The sequence below is a fragment of the Dromaius novaehollandiae genome, chromosome 27 (assembly GCF_036370855.1).
Source record: "Dromaius novaehollandiae isolate bDroNov1 chromosome 27, bDroNov1.hap1, whole genome shotgun sequence".
NCBI classification, from domain to species: domain Eukaryota; kingdom Metazoa; phylum Chordata; class Aves; order Casuariiformes; family Dromaiidae; genus Dromaius; species Dromaius novaehollandiae.
The window spans coordinates 6,641,583-6,664,689 of record NC_088124.1 but is presented as its reverse complement, the minus strand read 5'-3'; the positions used below and the strand labels follow the sequence as shown (position 1 = coordinate 6,664,689).

The 23,107-nt window shown below is 42.0% G+C and overlaps 2 protein-coding genes and 1 pseudogene across 9 annotated transcripts in view; 1 reads left to right on the top strand and 2 right to left on the bottom strand.

Annotated features, from left to right (window-relative positions):
* LAMB3 (laminin subunit beta 3) overlaps positions 1 to 23,107 on the top strand; it is an 81,955-nt gene that overhangs the window by 2,233 nt on the left and 56,615 nt on the right. For 2 of the 4 annotated variants that reach the window (XM_064498077.1, XM_064498079.1), the window contains exon 2: positions 4,707 to 4,787. The gene's annotated coding sequence lies outside the window, so the exon portion shown is untranslated. Of the gene's footprint in view, positions 1 to 4,704; positions 4,788 to 23,107 lie in introns of those variants that run through there. The other 2 variants (XM_064498075.1, XM_064498076.1) reach the window with 1 other exon arrangement.
* Positions 608 to 17,669, bottom strand: TRAF3IP3 (TRAF3 interacting protein 3). 5 transcript variants are annotated; one of them, XM_026111741.2, is made up of 17 exons: positions 17,355 to 17,669; positions 17,044 to 17,123; positions 13,689 to 14,103; positions 12,238 to 12,376; positions 11,519 to 11,576; positions 11,266 to 11,290; positions 10,798 to 10,827; positions 10,425 to 10,520; positions 6,476 to 6,547; positions 6,066 to 6,206; positions 4,983 to 5,120; positions 4,616 to 4,751; positions 3,767 to 3,829; positions 3,284 to 3,343; positions 2,592 to 2,740; positions 1,057 to 1,170; positions 608 to 861 (listed from the first exon to the last, which is right to left on the bottom strand). In XM_026111741.2, exons 3-17 carry the CDS (start codon positions 14,031 to 14,033, stop codon positions 778 to 780), a joined length of 1,650 nt encoding a protein of 549 aa, XP_025967526.1. In that variant the 5' UTR covers positions 14,034 to 14,103; positions 17,044 to 17,123; positions 17,355 to 17,669; the 3' UTR covers positions 608 to 777. The 5 variants fall into 5 exon arrangements, with proteins under 5 accessions (XP_025967526.1, XP_025967528.1, XP_025967527.1 ...); XM_026111743.2 differs by lacking the exon at positions 6,476 to 6,547; XM_026111742.2 differs by lacking the exon at positions 17,044 to 17,123.
* LOC112990181 (11-beta-hydroxysteroid dehydrogenase 1-like) lies at positions 19,057 to 22,938 on the bottom strand (annotated as a pseudogene).

Sequence of the window (23,107 nt, the reverse complement as noted above, 5' to 3'; positions counted from 1 at the left end):
TGGAAGAAGCTTAAAAAACTGGTATCTGTTGCATTAATGTGGTGCTGACAATGAAAGGAAAGTGGACAAGCCTGTGGAGATGCCCCCACACAGACTGGAAAGAGCAAGGAGGTAAATCAGGTTAAGTAGAGAGTCCTGGAGGTAGGAGAGACTACACTCAGGAGTCCAGGAAACTTGGGGGACTGAGGAGTGTTAAAAAGTCCCCTGAGTCCAGTCTGTTTTTCAGACACCAGTAGAGATGGTCCGATGTTGAATATCTTCCGCATAGGGAGGGAAAAAAAAAGGGCGGAAGGAAATTGTATATCCTCTGCCCCCAGCCCCTTGAGACAGATGAGTATTTTGTGTGGAGCAAAAAAACCCAGCTACAGCAATTGGTCTAGAAGGTGAGAAGGGCTTGAACAAATGTTTTAGTTGCGTAGGCGTGAAAAACAGGGAATGTGGTTCTTAAATGCATGAGATGCCGAGTCTCCCTGTGACCTGTCCTTCCTGTCCCACTCAGTCCTCAAAGGGACAATTTAAATGGCTATTGCCCATCAGTGCAGCCAGAGACCGGGTAACGCAACCTTCAATTTAAAAAAGAATTAACAAACCAGCAAAGAGGAAGGAATGATCTCACAGCATTTATTAGAACCGTGGGAGTTCGTTTGGAGTGAGACCAGCTCAAAATATAAACCAAACAAGTATAAAAACAGCTGAATGTACATTGCAGCGAGGGCTCGTTGCTGTTGTTTTTAAGGCAGAAGTCAGTTCCTGAAGTGAGGTAATTGTAAAGGTTGTTTATGGTACATAGTTTGCCAGGAAAGCTGCTATGGCCATTGCTATTGCCAACACTAGGAGAGGGATCCAGTTACCATGCTGTCTCTGAAAAAGAGAAGTAAGCGTTACTGAGAAATGGGTAGGCAGAAGAAACTTTCCATCTCTAATAGACATTCATTCATCTTTCTACACTGCCCAAATGAGAAACAGTTTTTCCCAGACCCATCTGCAGCTGCAGTCCAAAGGGACTCGCACTATTTGCAATAGTGAATGGGGCCCGGAGAAAGGAATTCCTCCTACTTTTGGCCGTTTGCTCTGGAATTGATTAAGCTCATCTCGGCATTGGCGTAATTTGGTCAGGCAGGAGCGGTACTCGTCACTGAGGGCCTCCAGCTCCAAACGCAGCTCTGTGCACTGGGAACAAAGGAAATGATTGTTAGGAAGATGGATTCTGTCCATTTTGAATGCACTGAGATTGCCACATCTCATGCAGTGGTTGCAGAACTTCACATCCTAGTGCATTGGCACTGTAAGGATGAGGGATTTTTGCTTCTATTGTCTCTGTGCCATGCAGGACAGAGCAGAATTTTAGTGGTAGCGGTGATAAAAGGCAATTGCCCCTCTTTTGGCATCCCGTGGCCCACACTGTTTTGCTGGCATCTTTCAGCAGCATTCAAATCACATAGGAGAAAGAAGCAATAGTTTTTTTTTCTGAGCGCAAATAGCATTCTTGTGTGCAGGATGGGAGGAAGGGGACTGTAAACCTGCAGCAGGGTTTCATTCCTCCACTCATTCTGAATTTCACTGACTTTGCGAACACTTGCAGAGTCCTTTGGCCCTCCCATGCCATGGGACACAAAGGGTACAGGTGCCTCAGTCATGCTGCACAGCCCCAAAGCCCAGGGGCCTTGCAGATTTGGGTGCTGGCTGGCCATGCGAGACACGAAGGCCTGCTGCTTTCCTGGTGACTGACATGTGAATTGCAAGACCTGCCAAGGGAGATGCAGGCTCCCCTGGGCCCCACTGTGGTGGGAGCATCCTCAGCAGCTGCTGCGAGGGGAGACGGGGTGGCTGGACCCTCTCACAGCTGTTTCTTTTTGCTGTGATTGTGCTTTGCACACCCCCTTCAGCAGCTGATGTGGAGTAATACCTGGTGCTCTAGTGCACTCACTGGGGCTGGGTTGGTGGGACAGGCTGTTCTTCTGAGTGACTCTAAGCTCTGCTGTGGTAAGATATAAATTCTTGTTTTATAATTCCCTGCTATCTAAGTACTGCTGTAAAAGCTTTGTGGGACAATTGCTGTCTGGGCAGAGGGCACAGTTGTGCCTCTAGTCTCTTAGGTGAGAAAGGGCATATAAGAGATCAGAAAATTTTGAAATTTGTAGCCTGGTTGCATGGGTATTGCTTTTGTTAGTAGACCATTCCTGTTATTTATAAGCCTTTTCTTTTTCTTCTGCGCTTCCTTTGTGCTAGGGTTGTACTTCAGCTGTTAAAGTAAATGCTTTGGCTTTTCCCTGCAAGGCTGTTGAGGCTCTTTGGCCTCTGAGAACAGAGATGGGTTTGTCTGTGGAGAGCTCTACAGCAGCCTCTGAAGCAGTGGCCCCTCTTTCAAGGATACAGAGTGTCTTGGCCTTACTCACAGATGCTGTGTCTGAGATTTAGCTGAGGTTGGTATTGGAATAAAAATTTAGGGAAGGTAGTCCTTATAGGTATTGCATACAACATGCAGGTATGGTTATTTTTAGAAGCTTTCATGTTTTTTTGTTCTTGGAGATAGCAGTTCATTCCCTAGCTGGATAATTTAATTTCATCTGTGATTTCAGTGACTTCCTCACCTCATTCTCCTTTGCTGTAAGCTGGGATGTCCTTTTCTGCATCTCATCCTTCAGACTTTCTTCTCCCTCCTCCTCTGGCTGCTCTAACAGGGCATTTAGTTTTGCTGTGGCAGGAGTGAAAGGTGGGGTCTGCGTGGTGAGAACCTTATCTAGAAAAACAGTCAGGCTTCTGATGAGAAACAGATCTAGGCTTTCAGTTTACTTTATATCTTTTTTTTACTCAGCACACTTTAGAGATAATATTTGCATGCTACAACATAGAAGAGGCCACAGGAGCTGGATTAATTATCATAGTGCTCTGCCATGGATACAAGTTGATCATTTTTGAGAGGAATATTTCTAAGCAGCTGCCAGAAATGAGGGGAGGGAAAATTAAAACTCTTTATATTACTTTCTTCAATTTTAGCTGTAATTGCAATCTCAAATATATTTTATTCAAAAAAAAAAAAAGTATAGCAACTGAAGCAGAACTTGCAATGAAATCCATTTATTTTTCAAAATATTTGCCATCATAAATACACTTAAATTTTAATGTTAGCTAGCAGGATATAATAACCTGCTGTGTGCAATTAAAAACCCCCCAAACTTTATGCTAAACAAATGCAGAGCTCTCTTAGAGTCACTTCTAACATTTCTGTGTCCAGTTAGAGGAGTAACTGCTGTTCTAGATTGGAGTTACAAAGTTTGCTGACCTTTCCTTTGTACCATCGGTTCTGGAGCTTTCTGTTCGTTGGTCTGGTTCTGTAACAAATCTGTGAACATAAAAAGTCACTGTTATCATCCAAAGCACTCTCAAATCTCTTCCATTTAAGTGTTTTATTTCCCTTCTTTAATCTAAACCTTCCATGTTTTGGGGCTCTTTATCTAAACTAAGGCAGGTAGAAAGTGGATGACTTTTTCAGAATAAACTGTTCCCTTGGGCTGGTGGCTTTTCTCCCTTCCTTGGAAATTCCTGACCAGATCCGTATTCCCAGAGACCACAGGAAGTGCTAGGTTTCCAGTACCGGTATTTGGAGAAACTGAAAAATATTTGGTGTTTTGCTTGTTTCATACAGTGAGGCATTTGGGATAAAGTCTATGCTAAAGATGCTGTGTGAGGCAAGGCCAAACAATGCTATACTCAGTAAGTTAAAAATTGTGGATCTTTTTACTTTGCACTTCTGAGTATGACTTACTATGCAAGTGGCTGATTGTTGCCTCCAAGGTTATCTTCTGATTTTGTTCTTTTTGCAATTTACCTGAAATTAAAACAAAAAAACCAACGTTGATGCAAAACTCTCTGCATCTTTTATGCAAGTAAGGGAAATTTGTCTTTCTCTAAATTTGCAAAGTGGAATTAGCATTGTTGGGAGGCATACTGAACTTCATCTCTGAAGAAACACGGTTTTTAGATGTTAACTGCACTTATGGTAGCTTTTTCTAGTACTTTTTACATTTTGTAAGCATGTTTGAGTGAGACTTTACTATGTTATGAAAATAGGACTGTCATCCATTTACTATTCATTAATTCTGTCAAAGAATTGTCACGTGAAGTATGTGTGAATTTCACTGCCTCTGTTGATGGTGACTTAATGTGCCATCTCAGATACTTATTTATACCCTGATAATATCCATCACTATGCAGCACTTCAAAATAGTAATGGCTTTTGCCTCACCACCCATGTGATGGTGGGCTTGCATTATCGCTGTTTGATAGATTTGCCAAGGGATGCAGAAGTCTCCGTCAAAGCTGAGGGCTGATCTTTAAGGTTTTTTCAGGTCTCTCATTCCATCCTTTCTTCTAGGAAAGTCATTTACCTTCTGAAACTCTGTTAATCTAGCTGGAAACTACTTACTCCAGGAGTTCTTTCAAAAATAGAGGCTCTCTCTCTGCAAGCTGAGATGTGCAATGCATTTAAATAAAGATTCTTTTGTGTATATGTGTGCTTGCCTTTAAGAACATGGTTTTTGAAAGTATTTTCTTTAAAGATATATCTGCCATTCATTTGGGGGAGTGACCCTTACATTCCATCTCCATGTGATACCTTCTATTGCACTGATATGTTCTGCTTTAAGCTTGTTGTCCTCTTGCAAGGCACTGATTTTCAGGCGGAGTTCTGCATGTTCGTTTTCCAGGTTACACAAGGCCCGGTGAAGCTGTTCATTCTGCGTGTCTGCCCGCTGAATGTGAGAAAAGCCACAACATCAGGACTACATGTAAGTGGTTTATAAATGAACAATTTGGAGAACATGTGATGTGGGCCTGAAATCAGGTGGTGTGTGTAACAGCAGTGCTTTATCAAAGGTGCTTTTTTGAAGTGATCTAAAGCTGTGTGCTTTCTCTATTTGCAAATCAGAAAATGTGGATTCCTGTGGGCAATGGATACTACCCCTACAAGAGAATTAACATACTTGCAGTTTGCTTTGCAAAACGTGGAGATTGTTCTCGAGCTCAGTATGTGCCTTGGTCATCTCAGTCCATTCAGCTTTCAGTGCGTCATAGTGCTCTTTCCAGAGGGCACAGTCTTCTTTTGTAACTGCCAAGGATCTCTAGGGAAGAAAGTGAACACCTGCAGGTTAACTTCCTAACTGTGGGGCTGATAGCAGCAACCTGTGCTGAAATATCAGTGGGAAAGAACCAGAGTGGTTGATTAAACTCAGTATAACTCCATGTGCACTCACTCTGAGGGGGGGAAAAAATCATTCATTTTAGCTTAGCTTGTGCCTATAAGCATGGTGTCAGACTGGGGGAGCAAGCAGTGGGAGGTCAGCTCTCTGCATCTGTAATAAAAAGGATTATGTTAACTTGCTTTATGTAACAGCAGAATGTATGTGAATGTGATGCCACCTGATGGACAGCCTGAAAACAGGCAGAAGGGTTTTACTGTGACAGTTTGGTTGTTCATGCAGAGGTGAGAATAACTACTGCAGATTTACTGGAGGGCATTACCTGAACTTTTGTGCCTCTGTGTGGATTTAGAGGTCTGGTAATATTAGCATTGCACATGGGATATGATTTATTTAATGTTCTGAAAATAACAATTGGCAATTTTTTTGACCCATAAGATGCTTTTTGCAGAAAACATATTTTGGTCTGGAAGCGCCACCTCAGAAAAAGCATCTATAGAGATCTCATTGTGCACTTGATGTGTTTGTAGCTTGTTACCTGTGCATGCGTGTGGGGAGGAAGGAAAGGGACTGAGGGATCATGGAGAACAGGGGATTACACATAAAACTGCCAAACAGCAGCATATTTCCCCAGCTGTGTGTTGTTTTTAATACCCAATGTGTGGCTCACAAAATGAGCACAGGTTATCAAACATATCCCAAAGCAGTTTGCCACTGAGGGGATAACTGCTTGAGGCTTTGCTCAGTAACTACAACATGTTATTTTTGCATTGTTGTTGCTAATGGTATATTAGTCATTTCCTTTCAGTGAAATGAGGGGGCTGTAAAACTAGACTGAAGCAAAACCAGATGTAAAACATTTCTTACCTGAGAGTTTTGCAGCTGCTGTTCTGCTTGGAGTTTGTCCTGAAGCATTTTCTGAAGAGCCTCTTTTGCCTTCTGCTCATAGGTCTGCTTTTGGTCCTCCATCTCTATGAGGATCTTCTTCACACACTCCTTTGAGTAGCTCTTTAAATGAAGAATTAAACTGCTTGAAGGGTCTTGTCTGACATATTCCTACTCTTGCTAAATCAGAATATTAGCAAATCCACAGTGTGTAAATGCTACTGCTAATTTGTTGAGGAGCACTGCTTCAGCAAAGAGGAAAAGTGGTTTTCAGATCCATATCTAATCAGATTTCTTTAGAAACTGAGACTCGACCTAATTGCATGATTCCATATTTCATTTTCATGCATTTCTTAATCCACGTTTGGTTCTCACAGAGTCAAATAAATTACCTGAGTGCAGGCCTGCAGTTGATTTTCAAGTGCCCTAAGTTTACACTTCAGTTTATCTTCATTTAGCTGACCCTAGGAAGAGGGAAAAGAAAAATTGGACCAGTGTGTGGAATCATGACTTGCACAATATTTCCTCTTTGAAAATAGTGTTTTGTTGGCTTGTGTTTTGATTCACTTTCTCCCTTTTTATGTAATATTTTAGCTAAATTTGATCAAAATCTCTTCAACGCTTAGATTTCAAATAAGCTTTCGCAATCTCAGAATAAATAGGATATGGGGAAGTAAAATTTTACATATTGAAAAACTCTCTTGAGGCAGTTCCACCAGTCACAGGAGTGCAAGTATTTGCAGTGAAATGAGAAGTTAATAGCAAAGTGATTTCAAGTTAGTCTGGTTGAATCTATTCAAAGCATCACTGCTGTCTTGTCCCAACATACAGTCTTGTTTCCTGGTTGATAGTTGTTCCTCCCCGCAGCATTCTTTACCTAAAGCTCCAGCTGGTAATGCCTTGTCTTACCGGTTTCCTTAGGAAGTAGGTTGAGTCTGCATTGCAACATCTCGCAGTGGGGCAGGGGGATAGAGGGCAACAATGATGATTTGTTTTCCCTGTTATAATCTTTTCTCAGTGTTAGTCAGGCTTTTACTTAAGTTTTGTGAAACCAGACTTGCATGTAAATTCAGCTAAATTTCTAGCAAACAGTTCATGTAGGCTTTTCTCCACTTAGACCCAAGCAAAACCAGATTCTCTAGTGTTATAGTACTGTTTAAATTTACACAGAGGTAAATTTACAGTCCCAAATAGTCAGTCTTGTGAGTTCAGTTGTTGGTTCAGCTTAAAAAAACCCCAAAGGCTATATCTTCTTAAAATGTAGGTGGAATTTTAAAAAGCCTTTTTGTATGATATATTATATCTAATTTTCCACTGCAGTTCATTTTATTCTGCTATTTGCAAAGGTTCATTTCAAGAGGATGATAGTGTTTTTATGGCCATTCTGCGCAGATGTAAATGACTGCAAAGTGCAACGCAACTGAGCACCAAGCCCTTCCTACACTTGCGAGCAGAAATGTGCTGGCAAACTTATAGCAGTTTATACATTGGCAAAAGAACATACAGCATAAAGATTTCCCTAAATGGAATAAGCTGCCTGTTAGGGCTTTTACCAGAACAGCTGTGTCAGTGAGGGGTGAGTGAGTTTACACGCATATATGTGAGAGGGTGTAAGAAACTGTGCCTCTGACCAGAAAAGTTATGTAGGAAATCTTGGTCCAAGCCTCCTGGTAATGGATATCTACCTGAAAGGGGCTGGTAAGAAAATACTATGGGTATAGCTACCATCATACGGTGTTTTTTCTGTTCGTTTGTCTCCCCCCGCCCCCGCCTCAGGTGACAGCTGTACTTTGAACTCTGCTTGTGGATCCTTGCACTAAGCCTTGACAGAAAGCCTGAAGATAGCTACTAAAATCCAGTTAGAGGAAAGGATTAGGGTTAACACATTCCAAATATGCCTCTTCTTGCACATCACCCTCATCTTCAGAGTCTAAAGAGTTACTAGAATGAGCAGCTCTAAAACTTTCAGTTGAAAACTCTCTCCTCTGCTGCATTTCTCTACAGCTGTCAGTGAAGTGATGTATGTGTGTTTTAAAACTGCTTTTGGCTGACAGCTGTAGATTTCTGGTTGTCCTATGGTTGGTAGATTGTTTCCGATACTCTTGCCTCTTAGTCATTTTTAAATAGCTGGTTTACAGCAACAATTTTAACTGCTGTTTTTGGAATGCTTTCAGTTTGCCTAAACAAAATGCTCGTGCTAGGAAAAAGGGTCCAGAAAGTAGTAGCAACACTTTGGAAATTATAAAAAGCCTCTGCAGGATTGTAAGGCACTTCCAAAAATCAGGGTCAACTTTAGAGACCAGGAAGGGGGAAAAATATATTAAAAAATCTTAATTTCATTCTTTGAGTGCAGCTCCAACTAATTACTTTTAATAATAATAAGAGACTTATTTAGCTTCCTTCATCTGACAGTTTCTATATTTTTGAATCAATACATACCTAAGCAAGTTTTACAACAGATGGGAGAACAAAGGCCCAGAACTCTGGTACATAGGTGTCTTTAATCTGGAAGTTAAATGGTGGGATGGGGAAGAAACCAAAGGATTCACTCTTCACTTTAACTACACTCCCATCTTCCTAAAGGGTACTCACTTGCTCCATCACCCATGAACACAAGAAGCAGGCTCTCAAAAATGACTCTGCCCAATTTATGAGTTATTGCCAGGTCATTCACATATATGCAACACACTTAATCCTTTCCAATGTTTTGGAATTTAAAGTTGCTGCACCAATATTAAGCATCTCACCTAGGCCTGGGAACAGATAACTGACAATCGGTGTACAGCACATGGCACAGGACCCCTCTGTACCTTCCTTTGCCAACATCTCCTGAGGAAGCCCCTTTCCCCCTCTAGCCTGCCTTCCTCGCTACGTGCTCTAGGTGCTCCGAAAGGATCGCTTCTCAATATGTAGCTTCTGCTTGCTTTGCCTTGTTGGCTACAATGCCAGCAGCAAGTTAATTTTTAATCTCTGATGAAAGGCTGAATGTAGAGGCAGCAGCAAAGTCTCTTTTCTATAGCAGAGATAGCAAGAAGCAAAATGCACCCACCTGTTTCTAATCTGAGGTTTCATGGCTACTTTCTGCAGTGTTTGTGTGTCAGTGTTTCTTCCTGCTCATATTATATTTGAAGAAGCAAGCGAAGGCGGAAGTTTCTAACCGCAGTACATCTAACATTTTTTTTACACCATCTCACCCAATCATTTGCTCCTCTGCCCCAACAGAACTTTCAAACCATTTTTCTTTAGTACTGTTAATTTGTTATGGCACAACAATATGTTAATATTTGATTTAATATTATTATATAAAATACTGTGTCACCATAAAATGAGTCATAAAGTGCATCATCTTAATTTCACCTCCTAATCTCTAGCAAAAAAATGAGCCCTGGGTCAGTGCTGACCAGAGGATTTAGTTTGAGCTGTGGGAAATAATGAGATATAGGGCCATGATTCAGCAGTGCATTCAAGGTTAAGTAGGTGTTCAAGAGCTTTGCAGTATTGGGTCTTCTGACTTGTGTCTGGGACTGAAAATACGTCTCATGAAGGAACACAGGCAGTGGTGTGTGCAGAGGATGTCTCCGCTGTTCTTTGTCAGCAGGAAACTGAGTAAGGTGGAGCATGTCAGAAAGGCTGGGGTTTCTTTGGTCATTGTGTTCCCGTTTAAAAAAAAAAAAAATTTTTTTTTTTTTGTTGTGCCCGCTCCCCAACCTATGCAATGTTTTATGTGCATCTAAAATTTTTATTTTGGCCAAAAAAGTCACTTTGACAAAGTATTTGAAATTTGTCTTCACTGGGGCAGAAGATGGTTGTTTGGGTTCATTCCCATCTTTTCCACTTCCATTTGTTTTCCATTTAAGAAACACTGTAAAAAGCAAGTATAGGAAACCCAAAACCTTGAAGAAGAAGAAGAAGAAGGGGGCGGGGTATACTTCCTGTTAATCTGGACGAAAAATAAATCTAGTAACAAACTTTTCATCAAACATGGGGACAAAAATGAAAAAAAATCAAGCAAAGTAAAACCTTAAGTTCTTTCTGAGTATGTATTCAACCAGCCCTAAAAAGAAAGATGATTGAAATGAAAGAGGAAAGTAAAGTAGTGCCCCCCTGCCCAGATAAACAGTTCTGCATGACATCTTATCTTGTAGCAAATGGAGTTGAATGTTAGACTTTTAACATCTCCAAGCCCCTAAAGAGTTAAGATTAGGCAGAGCTAGAAATTAGCTATCAGAAATAAAATGAGACATGTGGGTTCTTTTTGCTTCTGTACAAAAGCCAGGCCCTGCCAAGGCAGAATCTCAATCCCAGCACCAGCTGGAATTGCTTAGTGCAGTCATCTGGTACCTGCCAGGATTTTTCTGATGCTTGCAGCAGTGTGGAGAAAAGCTCCTGCAAAATCACCATCTTCTGCTTCAGCAACAGCTCCCGATGCAATGCCTCCTGCAGATGAAATAGGAAAGCCTGTTTTTTACAGATGCTGCACGTGTGATTCAGTACCTAGAGCTGACCAGTTTCCTTCCTACAACTCATGATTAGTGTTTTCACCATTTGGTATGTTTGAGGTGGGTCCTTGGCTTCAATAGCTTATCTGTGTGTTTTCCTTGCCACATTAAAACTGGGCACAAAACACGCATTCATTTAAAAAACAACAGAAAACATTCATGTAATCTTCCATCACCTACTTTCTAGATAGGTGCTTATAATATTTGGTACATACCTTCAGGTAGTTGGAAAGTTGCACTATTTCCTGAAAGGGAAGGTATTAAAAACTATAGGATCATTTGGTATAACCATTTTATAAACTGGCTACAAGTTTCAAACACTTTGAAATACATTGAAATTAACAGCATGAGTTTGAGTTTAGTACGTAACAGATTAGAAACATAACATACTGGTTTTTTATTTTTTCTTGTTTTTTTGCAGGGCAATGAAAATATATTCTGTAACTGCTTACGCTATTGGAGTTATGCCATCCTTGTCATATACTATATCAAATCAGGGCAGTTATTGCATAGAAACAATTGATATCTCTGAAACAGAGTGCCTTTCTTTACTACAGTAACAGTTTTTTCACAAACAAAAGCTGCAGAAATTTAGCACCAGTCATGTTCCAGTCAGAAATCTTAGAAATAAATCTTACTCTTTTTCAGGAATTCAAGAATAGTTATGCATGTGTTTAGCTTACCTTATTTAAAACTGCTATTCCGCAACTAAAATAAAAAAGAATGTATGTTACTAAGATGATGTGATACAGACTTCTGAATCAGTCTGTAGCTGTAGATATCAGCCTCTACCTGTGATCCAAAGGAGACTGTGAATATTGCTACAGCTAAAGCTTATGCTAGCATGAAATATATATAGATCTCTTCATTTAAGGCCAGTGGCTTACAGGTATCTATGAATTCATGGTCCAGAAAAAGAGGCGAGAACAGGCTTACTCTGTCTGTTGGCTTGAGTCTTTCATTTTTGCACTTGAATTTGTAAGTGTCTGAGTTCCTGTGAAAAGAAAACAAAATGATATGGGCCTGATTCCCTCAGCCCAGGGGATGAAGAAATACTTTTCTGTTGTGCACACATCTACACTATCTCATAAATGGTGTCATTTCTGGGTTGGAGAATATTTGTTTAAGCAACAGCTAGTAACACAGCTGAATAGGGACAAGGAGCAAGGAAGAATCCCATGCCCAGATGAAAAGAAAAATGTAAATTCAATAATTCTGCAGACTAAAGTTAGCCCACAACCCTATCAAATAATCTAGGGAATTTGCAAGAAAACTGTAGCACAAAACATCTGTTTAGGAGCCTTATTTTATCCAACAGCAGTATGTGTTGAGCTGTGGGCTAGGTTGGTTTATGCCTCCACAGGAAAAATCTTCTTAAAACCTGCAGTTTGAAGGGGAGAAAAATTCAGGCTAGGATGATAAAAACTTAGTGATAGGTATGGTGCTGCTAGCCAAGGAATTAGCATTAGAGGAAAAGCTACTCTAGAACTTGAAAACCCAGTCTTCTGGTGGTGCCAAATGAATGGTCCTGTGTCAGCAGATGGGAACCTGTGCCTAAACAAGTCAACTGAAACTTGGAGATGTAAGGGAAGTGCTGCGGTTCTAGTTCTGTTTTGAAAGACAAGTGCTGGTTAGGCAGCCTGTCCCTCATGTACCTTGAGTGTCTGTGGAGATGCCTTTGCTGGGGATGTTTTCTGATGGAATGGCACAGGAGTGAAGGCTGCTCGACCCGAGGTGCATGCTGAGCCCGAGCTGGTGGTGTGCGTACAGGAACACACTGTGGCTCCATGGGTGCTGAAACAACACGGCAGCTTGTGTGAGTGTCTGGAGCAGACGGACGAGAAATGGGAGCAAACAGAGAGGAACTGGCTGTGGCCCAGCTCAGGCTTTGTGCCTTGGTCACCTGGAATCAGTACAGACTGAGCAGCATCAGTGGAGATGCAGGGAGAAGCTGCGGCTATTTCTGCGAGGATTTGTTACTTTGGCTAAAGCAATGTGAACTGCAGCACCTCAAAAGCCCAGTAGGGGAATTAAGGGGAAAACCTGCTAGCTCCTGGGGGAATACAGAGTGCGCCAATCAGGATAAAGAAGCCAGAAGTCTCTCAAGTCCTTTTTGGAAAGGATGAGAACTTCTGGTGGCAGTGAGCTGGATCCTGGCTTGTGTTACTGGTCTGATTTGGCTGCCTGGGTGCAGAGGTATCTATTGTGCACTTGGTGGAGTTCTTCCTCTGCTCCTGGGGAGAATGGCATGTCTTTTCCCACCTACTCCTCTGTCTTCATACAGCCTTGTGCTGGTATGAGAGACGAGCCTGTTGCTGCCACCACAGAAGCAAAGAGTGGAAGGTACTGCGCATGGGCCGTATGCATGTGAATGCTTGCTTCAGATTCTTGCTGTCTAACATGTAATTAAACCCAGCGAGTGCCTGCGCTTTTGCAGTCATCTCACATTCTGCTGTCTCTGGTTGCTTACGTCAGTGAAGCCCCTAGGATGAACACATAACGTGCTGGGGAAATTATTCAGTTTGCATGGGATATAAGTTTAGAAGGAAAGTCTGTCTGGCTGTCAGATTGAGTGTCTTGCATTGCATCTTTCTGTAAGTATTATTCAGTGCACTGGCTCCTCTATGTTACTATTTGCTGTGCAGCAGAGTAGTGTGTAGTATGTAATGAGTACCAGACTGTATCTTAATTCTTGCATACTTCCTGCTGACAGTGAAGGTGATAGAGGGAAGCCAGATGTTTAGAGCTCAGTTTTTAAGGGTAAAAATAATAATTTGTGTAAATGCAAAACAGTAATCTGGAAATTAAGATGTGGGATTGTACTTGGAGAAATGGCAGTAAGTCTCCATCTGGTTCAAGTTTATAAAAGTTCAGGATTTGTAAAACGGGAGGAACACACTGGAAGTGATATGACCAAGTTCACCCTTGGTCAACTCCAGATTTCTTAAAGAAATGCACGTTACTGTTAGCGCATTCTCAGTTTTTGTCTTTACTTTGATTCGGATCTCGAGGCTGTTGAAATTGGTGGAAAGACTCCTATTGCTTTTGGTGGGCACTGCACAAAGTACACAGTGAGTAGTTAACTGCCCTTAGAGCCAGGTGTTACCTGGAATGGAGTCGGTGACCTCAGATCCACCCATGATGAGGGGTCCTGGGGGACATGTGTCTTGTTCTCTTCTCCTAGAGGAGCTTGTGCTCCAGGGAGAGGTTTCCTTGGTTTGTTTCTTTCTTCAGTCGCTAGGTTTCTTCTTCTCAAGAACTCCCTCTGACGGGAACTCTGGGACTGCTTCTCTGCTTCTTTTTTATTATGTTTCCCAATGCGCCGACACGTGGTCACGTTGTTTCGCCTCCGCAAGTTCTCGCGTGTCTCATGCCGCCGCTCGCACTTCTCATCGTAGCTCTCACTTGAACGCCTATGCCGCTGTGGTGTCTTTTCAGGTTGGCTAATCATGTCAGCAGCACTACATAAACTTGCTAGTCTGTAGCCACCTCCTCTCCTGTCCGCTTTGGGATGCTCCTTCCTGAGGAAACCAAGGAAAAAGACACAATTCAAGTGAAAATAATAATTATTTCTGAAATTAAATAATTGTGGGATTTGTAGATGGACACCAGTTCTGGAGTTCTTATCAAGTGGATAAAGGTGGTTTTCTTGTAGAAATCTGTTGTCCGTGAACTCCTGTGTACCAACTATGTAAAACACGTTCCATGGTTTTTTTACTCCTCAATCACATGGATGCTAAAGCAGGGGAATGCTTGGAACAGAATTCCAAAAACAGTTAACCTCATGAAGCTGGCTTCATATCCAAGCATTGTTGCTTTGTTGCTTCCACTAGTTTCTCTGGTAGAACTGCTTTTTTGCTGAAATAAAATTCCTCTGCTATTCAGACTATTTTTGTGTGTGTGTGTGCAGACTTCACCACTGCTTCTGCTTATAGCTCTTTAGTCAACCTAAAGAAAACACAGGAAGAACAATGGCTGCTGCTGTTTCTGTAATAAGGTTCTTTCAAGTGTACACTTATTTTGCCAGTGGTTTTTTCCCTCAGTATGTCCAAATATAGGTTTGCTATTGTGTAATTTACTCTTCAAGCAGTTGCATATATCTTAGTGATGGTTGTCTTTTCTATGTGCATAGAGGTCTAAAACATTGAAAACATGTTATATGAAAATATATACGTTATATAAAAATATGAAAAACACAACATGTTAGTGTTGTAGCGATATTTTTCAGTGGAATGTCTGGAAAAGTCCCAAACGGTCTAAGCACCCAGTCTCTAAAACCCTAGCTAGCGAGTGCTTCTTTCTTTTATCTCTGTTGCTCCCTCCCCTTCCCCAGTACTTTGGCTCAGATGACTGCTAACTCTCAAGGCAACCTTTCCTGCCTGCGCCCCCCTAGTCCCCACCTTTCGCATTCAGCCAGCTCATGTCCAGAAGCATGTTCCATCTCTCTTTGAAAAGTGTTAGGAACCAGCTGCTTTCCCAACAAAAAAACAGCAAATCCTTCTTGGACAGGGGACAAAAAAAGAGAGCTTTGGCCGCATGCAGCGGGAGTCCAAACTCTGCAAAAATATTTTGTGAGATTGGCAAACCTCAAATCGCCAAACAAAGCACAAACATGTAATTCCTAACTTAAATCTTTGTTTAAAGTTGGATCACCTTCTTTTCTGCCTCATATAGGAATAAATTCCCCAAATTACTGTGTGTTTGAGTGTTTCTGATGCTAATTTATATTGGTGTAAGTGAGGACTGGAATAGCTGTGTTGGCATTGTGACACCACCACAAATCGGGCTGAGGGAAACTTCAGGTATTGCTTAGATTATTGTCTGATAACAGGGTCCAGAGGTTGGAAATGAAGATCTCTTCCAGACGTGATCTTTCATGTTAAAGCAACTCATGCACCTGGAGGGAGCGGTGACAACAGCAGCATATATCTTTACAAGGCAAGGCCCACTGTCACCCTTTTTTCTGGTGTGACATCAAAATGCTGAGGCTTTGTCTTTGGATTGGGCCACTAAAGGCATAATAGTAAAAGCTATGTGCAAGACTTAGGTGGCAACTGTTGGTAACAGTTATTAAATGTGTCTCTGCTAGTTCAGTGTCCTACAGCTGGCTGCTCCCAGAGCTTGGCAGACTGAAAGACTGTTGGCTTCGGAGTGGTGGATCACTCGGATGCCCGTCAGGCCTTCCATGCCCTTGCTAATTTTCTCTACCCGCTTTTGTATCTGTTATCAATTCTATTGTGACGCAGAGTTTTTTCCTTTTTGTTTCGATTTAGTAAATCATATTAATGTAGGATGGAGTATGAAAAAAAAAAAAAAGTGAATTTTGGTTTTAGAAAATCCAGGTTAAATCCTGTTCATTGTCAAACAAAAACAACAAACAATTTCATTGTCTCATTTTGTCTCAAGCAATTAAGAAGTCATTGAGTCTAATGAAAAGAACTTGAATTTTTTGTATTTAAAATCAGCTCCGTAATACTTTTTATTGGCTTTATTCTAGATGTGGCATAACCTAAGCATGTTACCAGGGCCGCCTTTTTATAGGGGATTCCTTTCAAAATGAGAACAGCCTTTTTAAGATGGTCAGAATAGTTCTTGCCTCTAAACAGAGGAAATGCATGCAAACTGACAACCAGCATGTTTGTTGCTGGCTGGCTGAGCGCTTCCAATCGGGGAAATGAAGCTTCAAAGATATTGCTGAAATTAACCACTTGCTGAAAGACTAGACAGCACTCTTTTTTTTTTTTGCATTTATATTTGTTTGAATAGTCTGTTCTTTGAAACTTTTAATAGCTTCTGAACTGTCTCTAATATTAGCTTAAATTTTTCTGAATGATTCAAACAGTATTTCACTATTAAGATGTTTCTTACTGTAATATGTTTTGCAGCTGAAGTCTGGGGCTATAAAAGACGAAAGATTATTTCCATATAGCTTTTGTGTCTACATCATAATAATTTTATTGTGTTCATTTTGGGGCCTTTTCTCTTCTTGCTCACACACATGCTTTTCCTTAGCCCAGCAGGCAAGGCAAGGTCTGGCAAACAGCTTCACAAAGCAATACAAGTTGTGGGGTGTTGGCATACACCCAACAAACCTCCCTTAAAACCTGAAGCTGGGTATGAACTCCTTAGTTTGGGACAAAATATATATATACAGCTAAACCTGATCCAAACTCTTCAGGATCTGATAAAAGCATTTTCAACTTAGTTTTCTTAATTTAGAAATGACCTAATCACATGTTGAATCTGGGCACCGCTCCTCATACATCCTGCTCCCTTCTGTGCTCAGAGGCCTGGTCCATCAAACTCTTCCCATCTGAAATAGCTCAGTCACTGTCCCACCTGCTCCACCTTCGTGGTCTGCAGATCCTGTTACTGTGCATCCCAAGAAAAGCTTTTACAACATATTTGGTTAAACAAAAAGTAAGGCAGAAGCATAAAGAAATACACAATCCATTACTTACCCCAAGCTGAGCAAACTGTTGAGGCCTTCTTGACAAATTAATGTTTTATTTTCTTCTTCTGTCACCCAAAGTTACCCTCTCTAATTAAAAGAAAAAAAAAGTGTCCTTTATCTTTGCTTTCCAAGCTGCTATGCTTTTCCCTTCAAGGGAAAAAAAAAAAAAAAAAGCTTCTTGCTGGTTCATGTTACAACCTCCCAGTGTCAATCACGTAGGCTGAGACCAAGGAAAAAAAGGCACATGCTGCTGCCTTTTGCATGCCAGCCTGCCGCCCCTGTCCATCCCTAGCTAGCCCCAGAGCTGTAGATGCTTACCTCTGTTCTGTAATGCCAGCTCCAAAGTGAAAGAGCAAAAAATAAGTAGTCCAGTCCTATTCCACAACGTCTGTGAAGCTTCGGCGGAGGAGAGGGTGAGTGCTAGGTTATCAGGCACAAACATGCTCCAACTGTCATCTTCGTTCCAACAACTTCACTTTGCTACTGTAGCTCTTTTTTTTTTTTTTTTTTTTTTTTTTTTTTTTTTTCTTCTCTAAAACAGGAAATGTATACGCCACAGTGCCTAACCCTGGTTCCTGTCTCTGCTCTGAATTTGTAGCATGGGAGAAGGGGCTGCTAGGTGCAAGGCAGTGCTGGGACCTGGCTCAGTATGGCATTTGGGTTATCTTGTGATGCAAGAGGCTGCAATTTCACTATTAGGGCCAGCAACTATCTTCTGGGCTATCTTCTTTTATCAGTCTCTGACACTCAGAGGTTGAGTGCTGGTTCAAGGAGTTGTTTGTGGCACACTGTGACTGAATCTCTCCAAGCTGCTTTGGGTAAAGAATCCAGACTTAGGGAAGTACAGTAATGCTATTATTTTAAGGCTTCTTGCAGATTGGAAAAAGTGTATTTTAGCAGCTAAGGAGAGGTCACAAATGGCAGAAATTCATCTAGGTCTTTATAGAGAAGTGAAAGCTGTGTTAATGCAAATCACGCCGTGAGGTTGGTTTAACCAGCTGCACACTGGTAAAGGTTATATGCATATTGACATAGAAAAGGAACAAAATTAAATTAGAGATGTTATAAAGTAATAAGGGACTTATTTTCTAAAGACCAACCTAGAATGGGTACACGACCAAAAAAAAAAAAAAAAATCCAGTTCAAAGACCCTCTTGTATAGCTTTGTCTGTAGGGTTCATGCAGTTCAGCCTAAATCCCTATCGAGAATGAACTGAGGCCCCTTTCCCCTTTGCCTATTAACCATGTGGCTCCTCTTTATAATCCTGTTCCCCATGTCCTCAGTCTTAATCTTTTTTGTTAATTTTTTTTAGATACAATTTTAACCAGGTCCCTAAGGTATTACATATTTCAGTCAAGCTCCTATGAACCTCCTTGTCTTTCCTGCAGAAACATGGTTTGTGGGTTCAGCTGTCTTTCACATTAATTACCTTTTACATAATCCCTTCTTCTGTGACAGGGAAGTGATAAAATGAAGAGAAAACATACAGCAAAAGCATATGCAAATATCACAATGCACAGTATCCTAGTTCAGTATGCTTCTCAGAACATTAAGTTTTAATGACTTATAGGTTTTCTGGTGAGAGAATAGTTTCTAGAAGTTGAACTGCAATAAGGCACAAAGCTTAACTTTATTCAGGCTGGAGTGCCAGGCTGCCAGCAGAGAAAATCCACTGACTAATGGGGCCTGATAGGGAAATCCTGCTGTCAGTACACTTTGCTGAAGTGTTTATTGATCAGAAAAAGCCAGTTACAAGTATTTGTTACTAAAATAGACACTTGCATGCTGTGTCATAGATTCCTGATACGCCTTCTCTTAGATTGGCAGCTTTGAAGAGGCCTTGTGTTCCCTGGCCATGTTGTCTTCAGAAAAAGTCCATACACAACATTGTAGGGTGGGATTTTTTGAAAACACCTGTATGAGTGGGAACACAACTGCTGTGATATATCACTGTGAAGCCACTCTGGTGACTTAGCAAACAGCACCCAGAATAGCTAGCTTAACACCAAAATCATGTGTGTCCTGCACAATGTGCCACTGTGTTCCTGTGGCCTTGTGCTGACACACTCGCTGCCTCAGGAGGCCACATTGTGCTCTATAGCTATGTTCTTTTGATATTTTCTACTTTAAAATTGTTTCTTATGAGAGAATTGAGGAAGTCTGGAGCCCAGTCTCGAAAGAGGAGCAGACTCCTCACGGTGAAGTATGGATAGTACAGCTCTTGCTGGTGCAGTGCTCCGCTCTTGATGATCTCCAGCGCGCACTCCTCCTTTGGTGCGGCTCTCCTATGGACTGTGTGGGAAAGGGTTTTCATAGCAGTTTCTAGGGAGGGAGGAGAGCAAGAAAAAGTGATGTCAGATGGAGAGGGGCTGCAACAGGAACCACAGGCTCAAAGTTCAGAAGTATCCGTGGCTTCATTTAACAAACTAATAGAAATGCTGGGGATCAGGTCTATTTCTTAAAGTTTAGAATATATACAAAATTACAGTAATATCCTTCCCACTACTTTTGACCTCTTGACTAATTCTAGAACTGAATCCCCGTCTCTCCTGAGTTTACTACAAGGATAGCTGAGTCAAAGGTCTTGGACCACATTTTTTTTTTTAAAGTGTTGAGCTCCCATTTCCAAAACTGTACTGCCACTTAAGGGCTGAGGTTTCAGCAATGCTGGAAAGGTAGAATACTGACAGGTCTGGAGCCAGCATTTGCTCTCTTCTGTCTAGAAATGCCTTTTTTGACCCAGCAATGGATGTGCACAGCTCCTAAATAATGAGGCTCAGATAAATGTCCAACTTACCAGTATCGATGAGGCCCAGGACACAGAGTGTGATGGAAACATTAACATTGTCGGTGATGAATTCCTGTCGCAAGGAGCTGAAAAATCCATCTAAGGCAAACTTAGTTGCAGAATAGGGAGCAATAAATGGGATGCCAACTTTACCTGGGGTGGGAGGCAGAACGTCAGTGTTCATATACTGCACCAGAGTACTGTTCTTGGAGCAGCTAAAATATTTAGATTTAGAGTAACTAAGTGATCTGTCTTGAATGCTTGAGAGAAATAAATACAAGAATGTTTAAAATGAGAAGGGGAGAAACGAGGTCTTCCTAACTTACATTTCCTGTAACATGTGACATAGCAGTATGAAATATGTTCAGTTGTAGGTGATACTGTTCTTGCCCTCCTGCATTTTACATCCATGTATAGCAAATGCATACATAATATATGGCCATGCACATAAATAACATGCAGTGGTGTACCATCAACTGTAATGCATAATATTTTTCTTAGTTTGAAAGGTAGGTTTGACTCTGAAGGTATGCTACTGCGGTATGCCGATCAGTTTTGTGTAGAACCAGAGTTAGTCCTTGGCTTTTATTAGAGAATGCTTTCAAGGCAGGCTTCCTTGCTTTGATGTTAAGAAAGATCCAAAGTATAATGTCTGTCTTCAGAGACCTGTTTGCTATTGCTGCTTAAGAAGGTGTGGGTTTTAGCAGCCCTTCCCTAGACTTCCTGTCTCTGATTGGGCTTAGAAATGCAGCTTCAGCTGTGCGCCCTTTGTGGGTGCCTGTGGAGCTGCAGGAAAAAGAGGTGGCTTGCATAGTTTTTGACCTTTTCATCCCAGGTTTTGGCAAGAAGTACAGCTAACTGCAAACATAGGACCTCAGGACTGTGTATCCCTCCTTCACTGAGGAGACAATGGGTGTGTTCACATATAATAGAAGAAGGGGGCATAAATCCTCCAGATGACTTACATTGTGCATCTAGTCTGCAAATTATACAGACTGTGATCCCAGAATCCCAGCCAGGTGACTTTCTACCTTATGGTCCTTATCCTCTCATTTGAGGAAAGTTGCAGATGGGATCCCTTGCAGGCAGTGGAAGAGGCTAAAATCAGAGGAGGGCCTGGCACTGGCTGCCTCAGGACTCCCTGGCCTGTCTCATGCCCACCGGCCATGGATGAAACGACAACAGTGCTGCCCTTGCTCTCCTTCAGCATTGGTAGGGCAGAAACAGTCACGGCCACGTAGCTGAGGAAGTTGGTCTCCAGGAGCTTTTGTATGTGGCCAACATCCCCGTTGAAGTAGCTGAGATAGCTGTAACTGACGTGGTTTAGGATAAGCATATCAAGGCCTCCTGGAAGCAGAACACGTGTTTGTTATGGGCAACTTGCATCCTCCAAACAAAAGCCTTTTCTTGTTGGCTAGAACACCTTGAAACGTAACTTGAGGTGGGGGGGAGGTGTGTTGGAGGTGAATGAGGAAAGGGCAGTTCCTGTCACTTACCCCAGGCTGTCTCAGCCGCTTTCACCACCTCCTTGGTAAATGCTGTGTTTTCCATGCTGCCGCTCACCTAGTGAGCAGATGCTGCGCCTAGCTTAAGGCACCGCTCCACAGCCTGTGACAACAGCGAGAAAGGTGTTAGACACGGATACTCCTCTGTCAGCTCCCTGCATCCTGCAAATGCAGTAACCCATCTTTGGGCCAGATAGGAAGAGTGTGTCTCCCTGTCTATTGGTAATCGTTCTGACTTCATGGGAGGAGACGTATTGCTCACGTAAATGTTTCTGGCTGCAAGTAGTTAAACAGTGGCATATCTGAGCCAAATATTTAGTATTTATAGAAGATACTGAAGAGGGATGGGACTGCTTAATTGATTCTGTTGCATGCAGGGAAGCAAAACAGTTCAGACTTTGAGAACCCTAAGGGTTGATCAGACAAGAGCTGGGCAGCCTGGTGTTGTCATTGGTGGAGATTAGCATCTAAAGCTGTAAATTGTGGAGAAAGAAATGCTGTGTTGTCAGCTTTGAAAATACAATCCATAATGGTGTGAGGGGTGTTAAAACAGGGTCGTGCTGGGGAAAATGGAACAGTGAATCTGTAAGGTATCTGGCAGCCTCGTGTGCTCTGGAAGGGGGGAATATCCATGCACTTTTTACCTATAGGGTTCTGGATTGTAAAACTACTTAGTCTGCTTGATGTTATGGTGGCCAGGCACCCTGGGAGTGCTCTGTTTGCCATTTACTTTCTGCAACTTGGCCTCTGTCTGTGCTGTGATCAGGATATGGGACCTCATGCGTGCCAGGTGATAAGCCATCTGCTCTCCGATTCCACTGCTGGCGCCTGTTACGATCACTTGTTTCCCTCTGAGCAGCTCTGGAGAGTAGGACACGGAACATCAGACCCCTGGCGCAGGCCCCATGCCGTGCGTGACAGCCCCACAAGCTGGAGCGTTAGTTATCGAAAGCCCTCAGGAATGGAGTCTCCTCTAGGCCCATTCCACTTTTGTCCCCAGATAAAGGGAGCAGGGAAGCTACGTGCAGAAACACTGCCCTATTGTAACGTGCAGCTGCTTTCACAAACCCAGAGTGGAATTTTCTCCTTAATCCTGGTTTGAACTGAAGTGCACAAGAGATCTAAGCTCTGTGGTCCATTCTGTGAGTTACTTTTAAAAATGACTAAGAAAAGGATTAAACGTTTAAAATGGATAAATGCATATTTTCAGACAAATTCATTTGCTGAGATCAAACACTTAGCATGTGATCCCAGCAGAGTCCAAACAATCCTCTGAGCTTCTCTTAGATGGTGCAGCATGCTCTGAACAGTTGCACTGTGCTATTGCCTCTGCCAAAGCTCCCCTTGACAAGCTCTCATCCATCCTATGTATTAGGAGCATTACCAGACGCATTTTGAAAGGGCCATCGAATTGCACATACTTTTCTTTATAGATCTAGGCTGTCGCTCTGATGGTAGCCTTGCTGATTGTGGGTTTAAAGCATTTTTTGTGTGTGTGTGTGTGTGTGTGTGTGACTTACCTTCTTTGAAATTCTCAGGTGCTGAATAAAAATAAAGTGCCAGCACCACTCCCACCAAGGGGATGAAAATCTTCAGTAACAGTGCCATCCCTCTGCCAAAATACAGGCAAGAAACAAACAAACTCTGCAGGTCCAATCACAGAGGTGGAGTGGTAGATGTGTTGGTAGGTTGAAAATTGAGCTGCAAGTGATAGCAGTTTTTAAATTGACTTTTGTCTTGCCTAAGTTTGACTGTTGATACACCTATTGGACCTTTT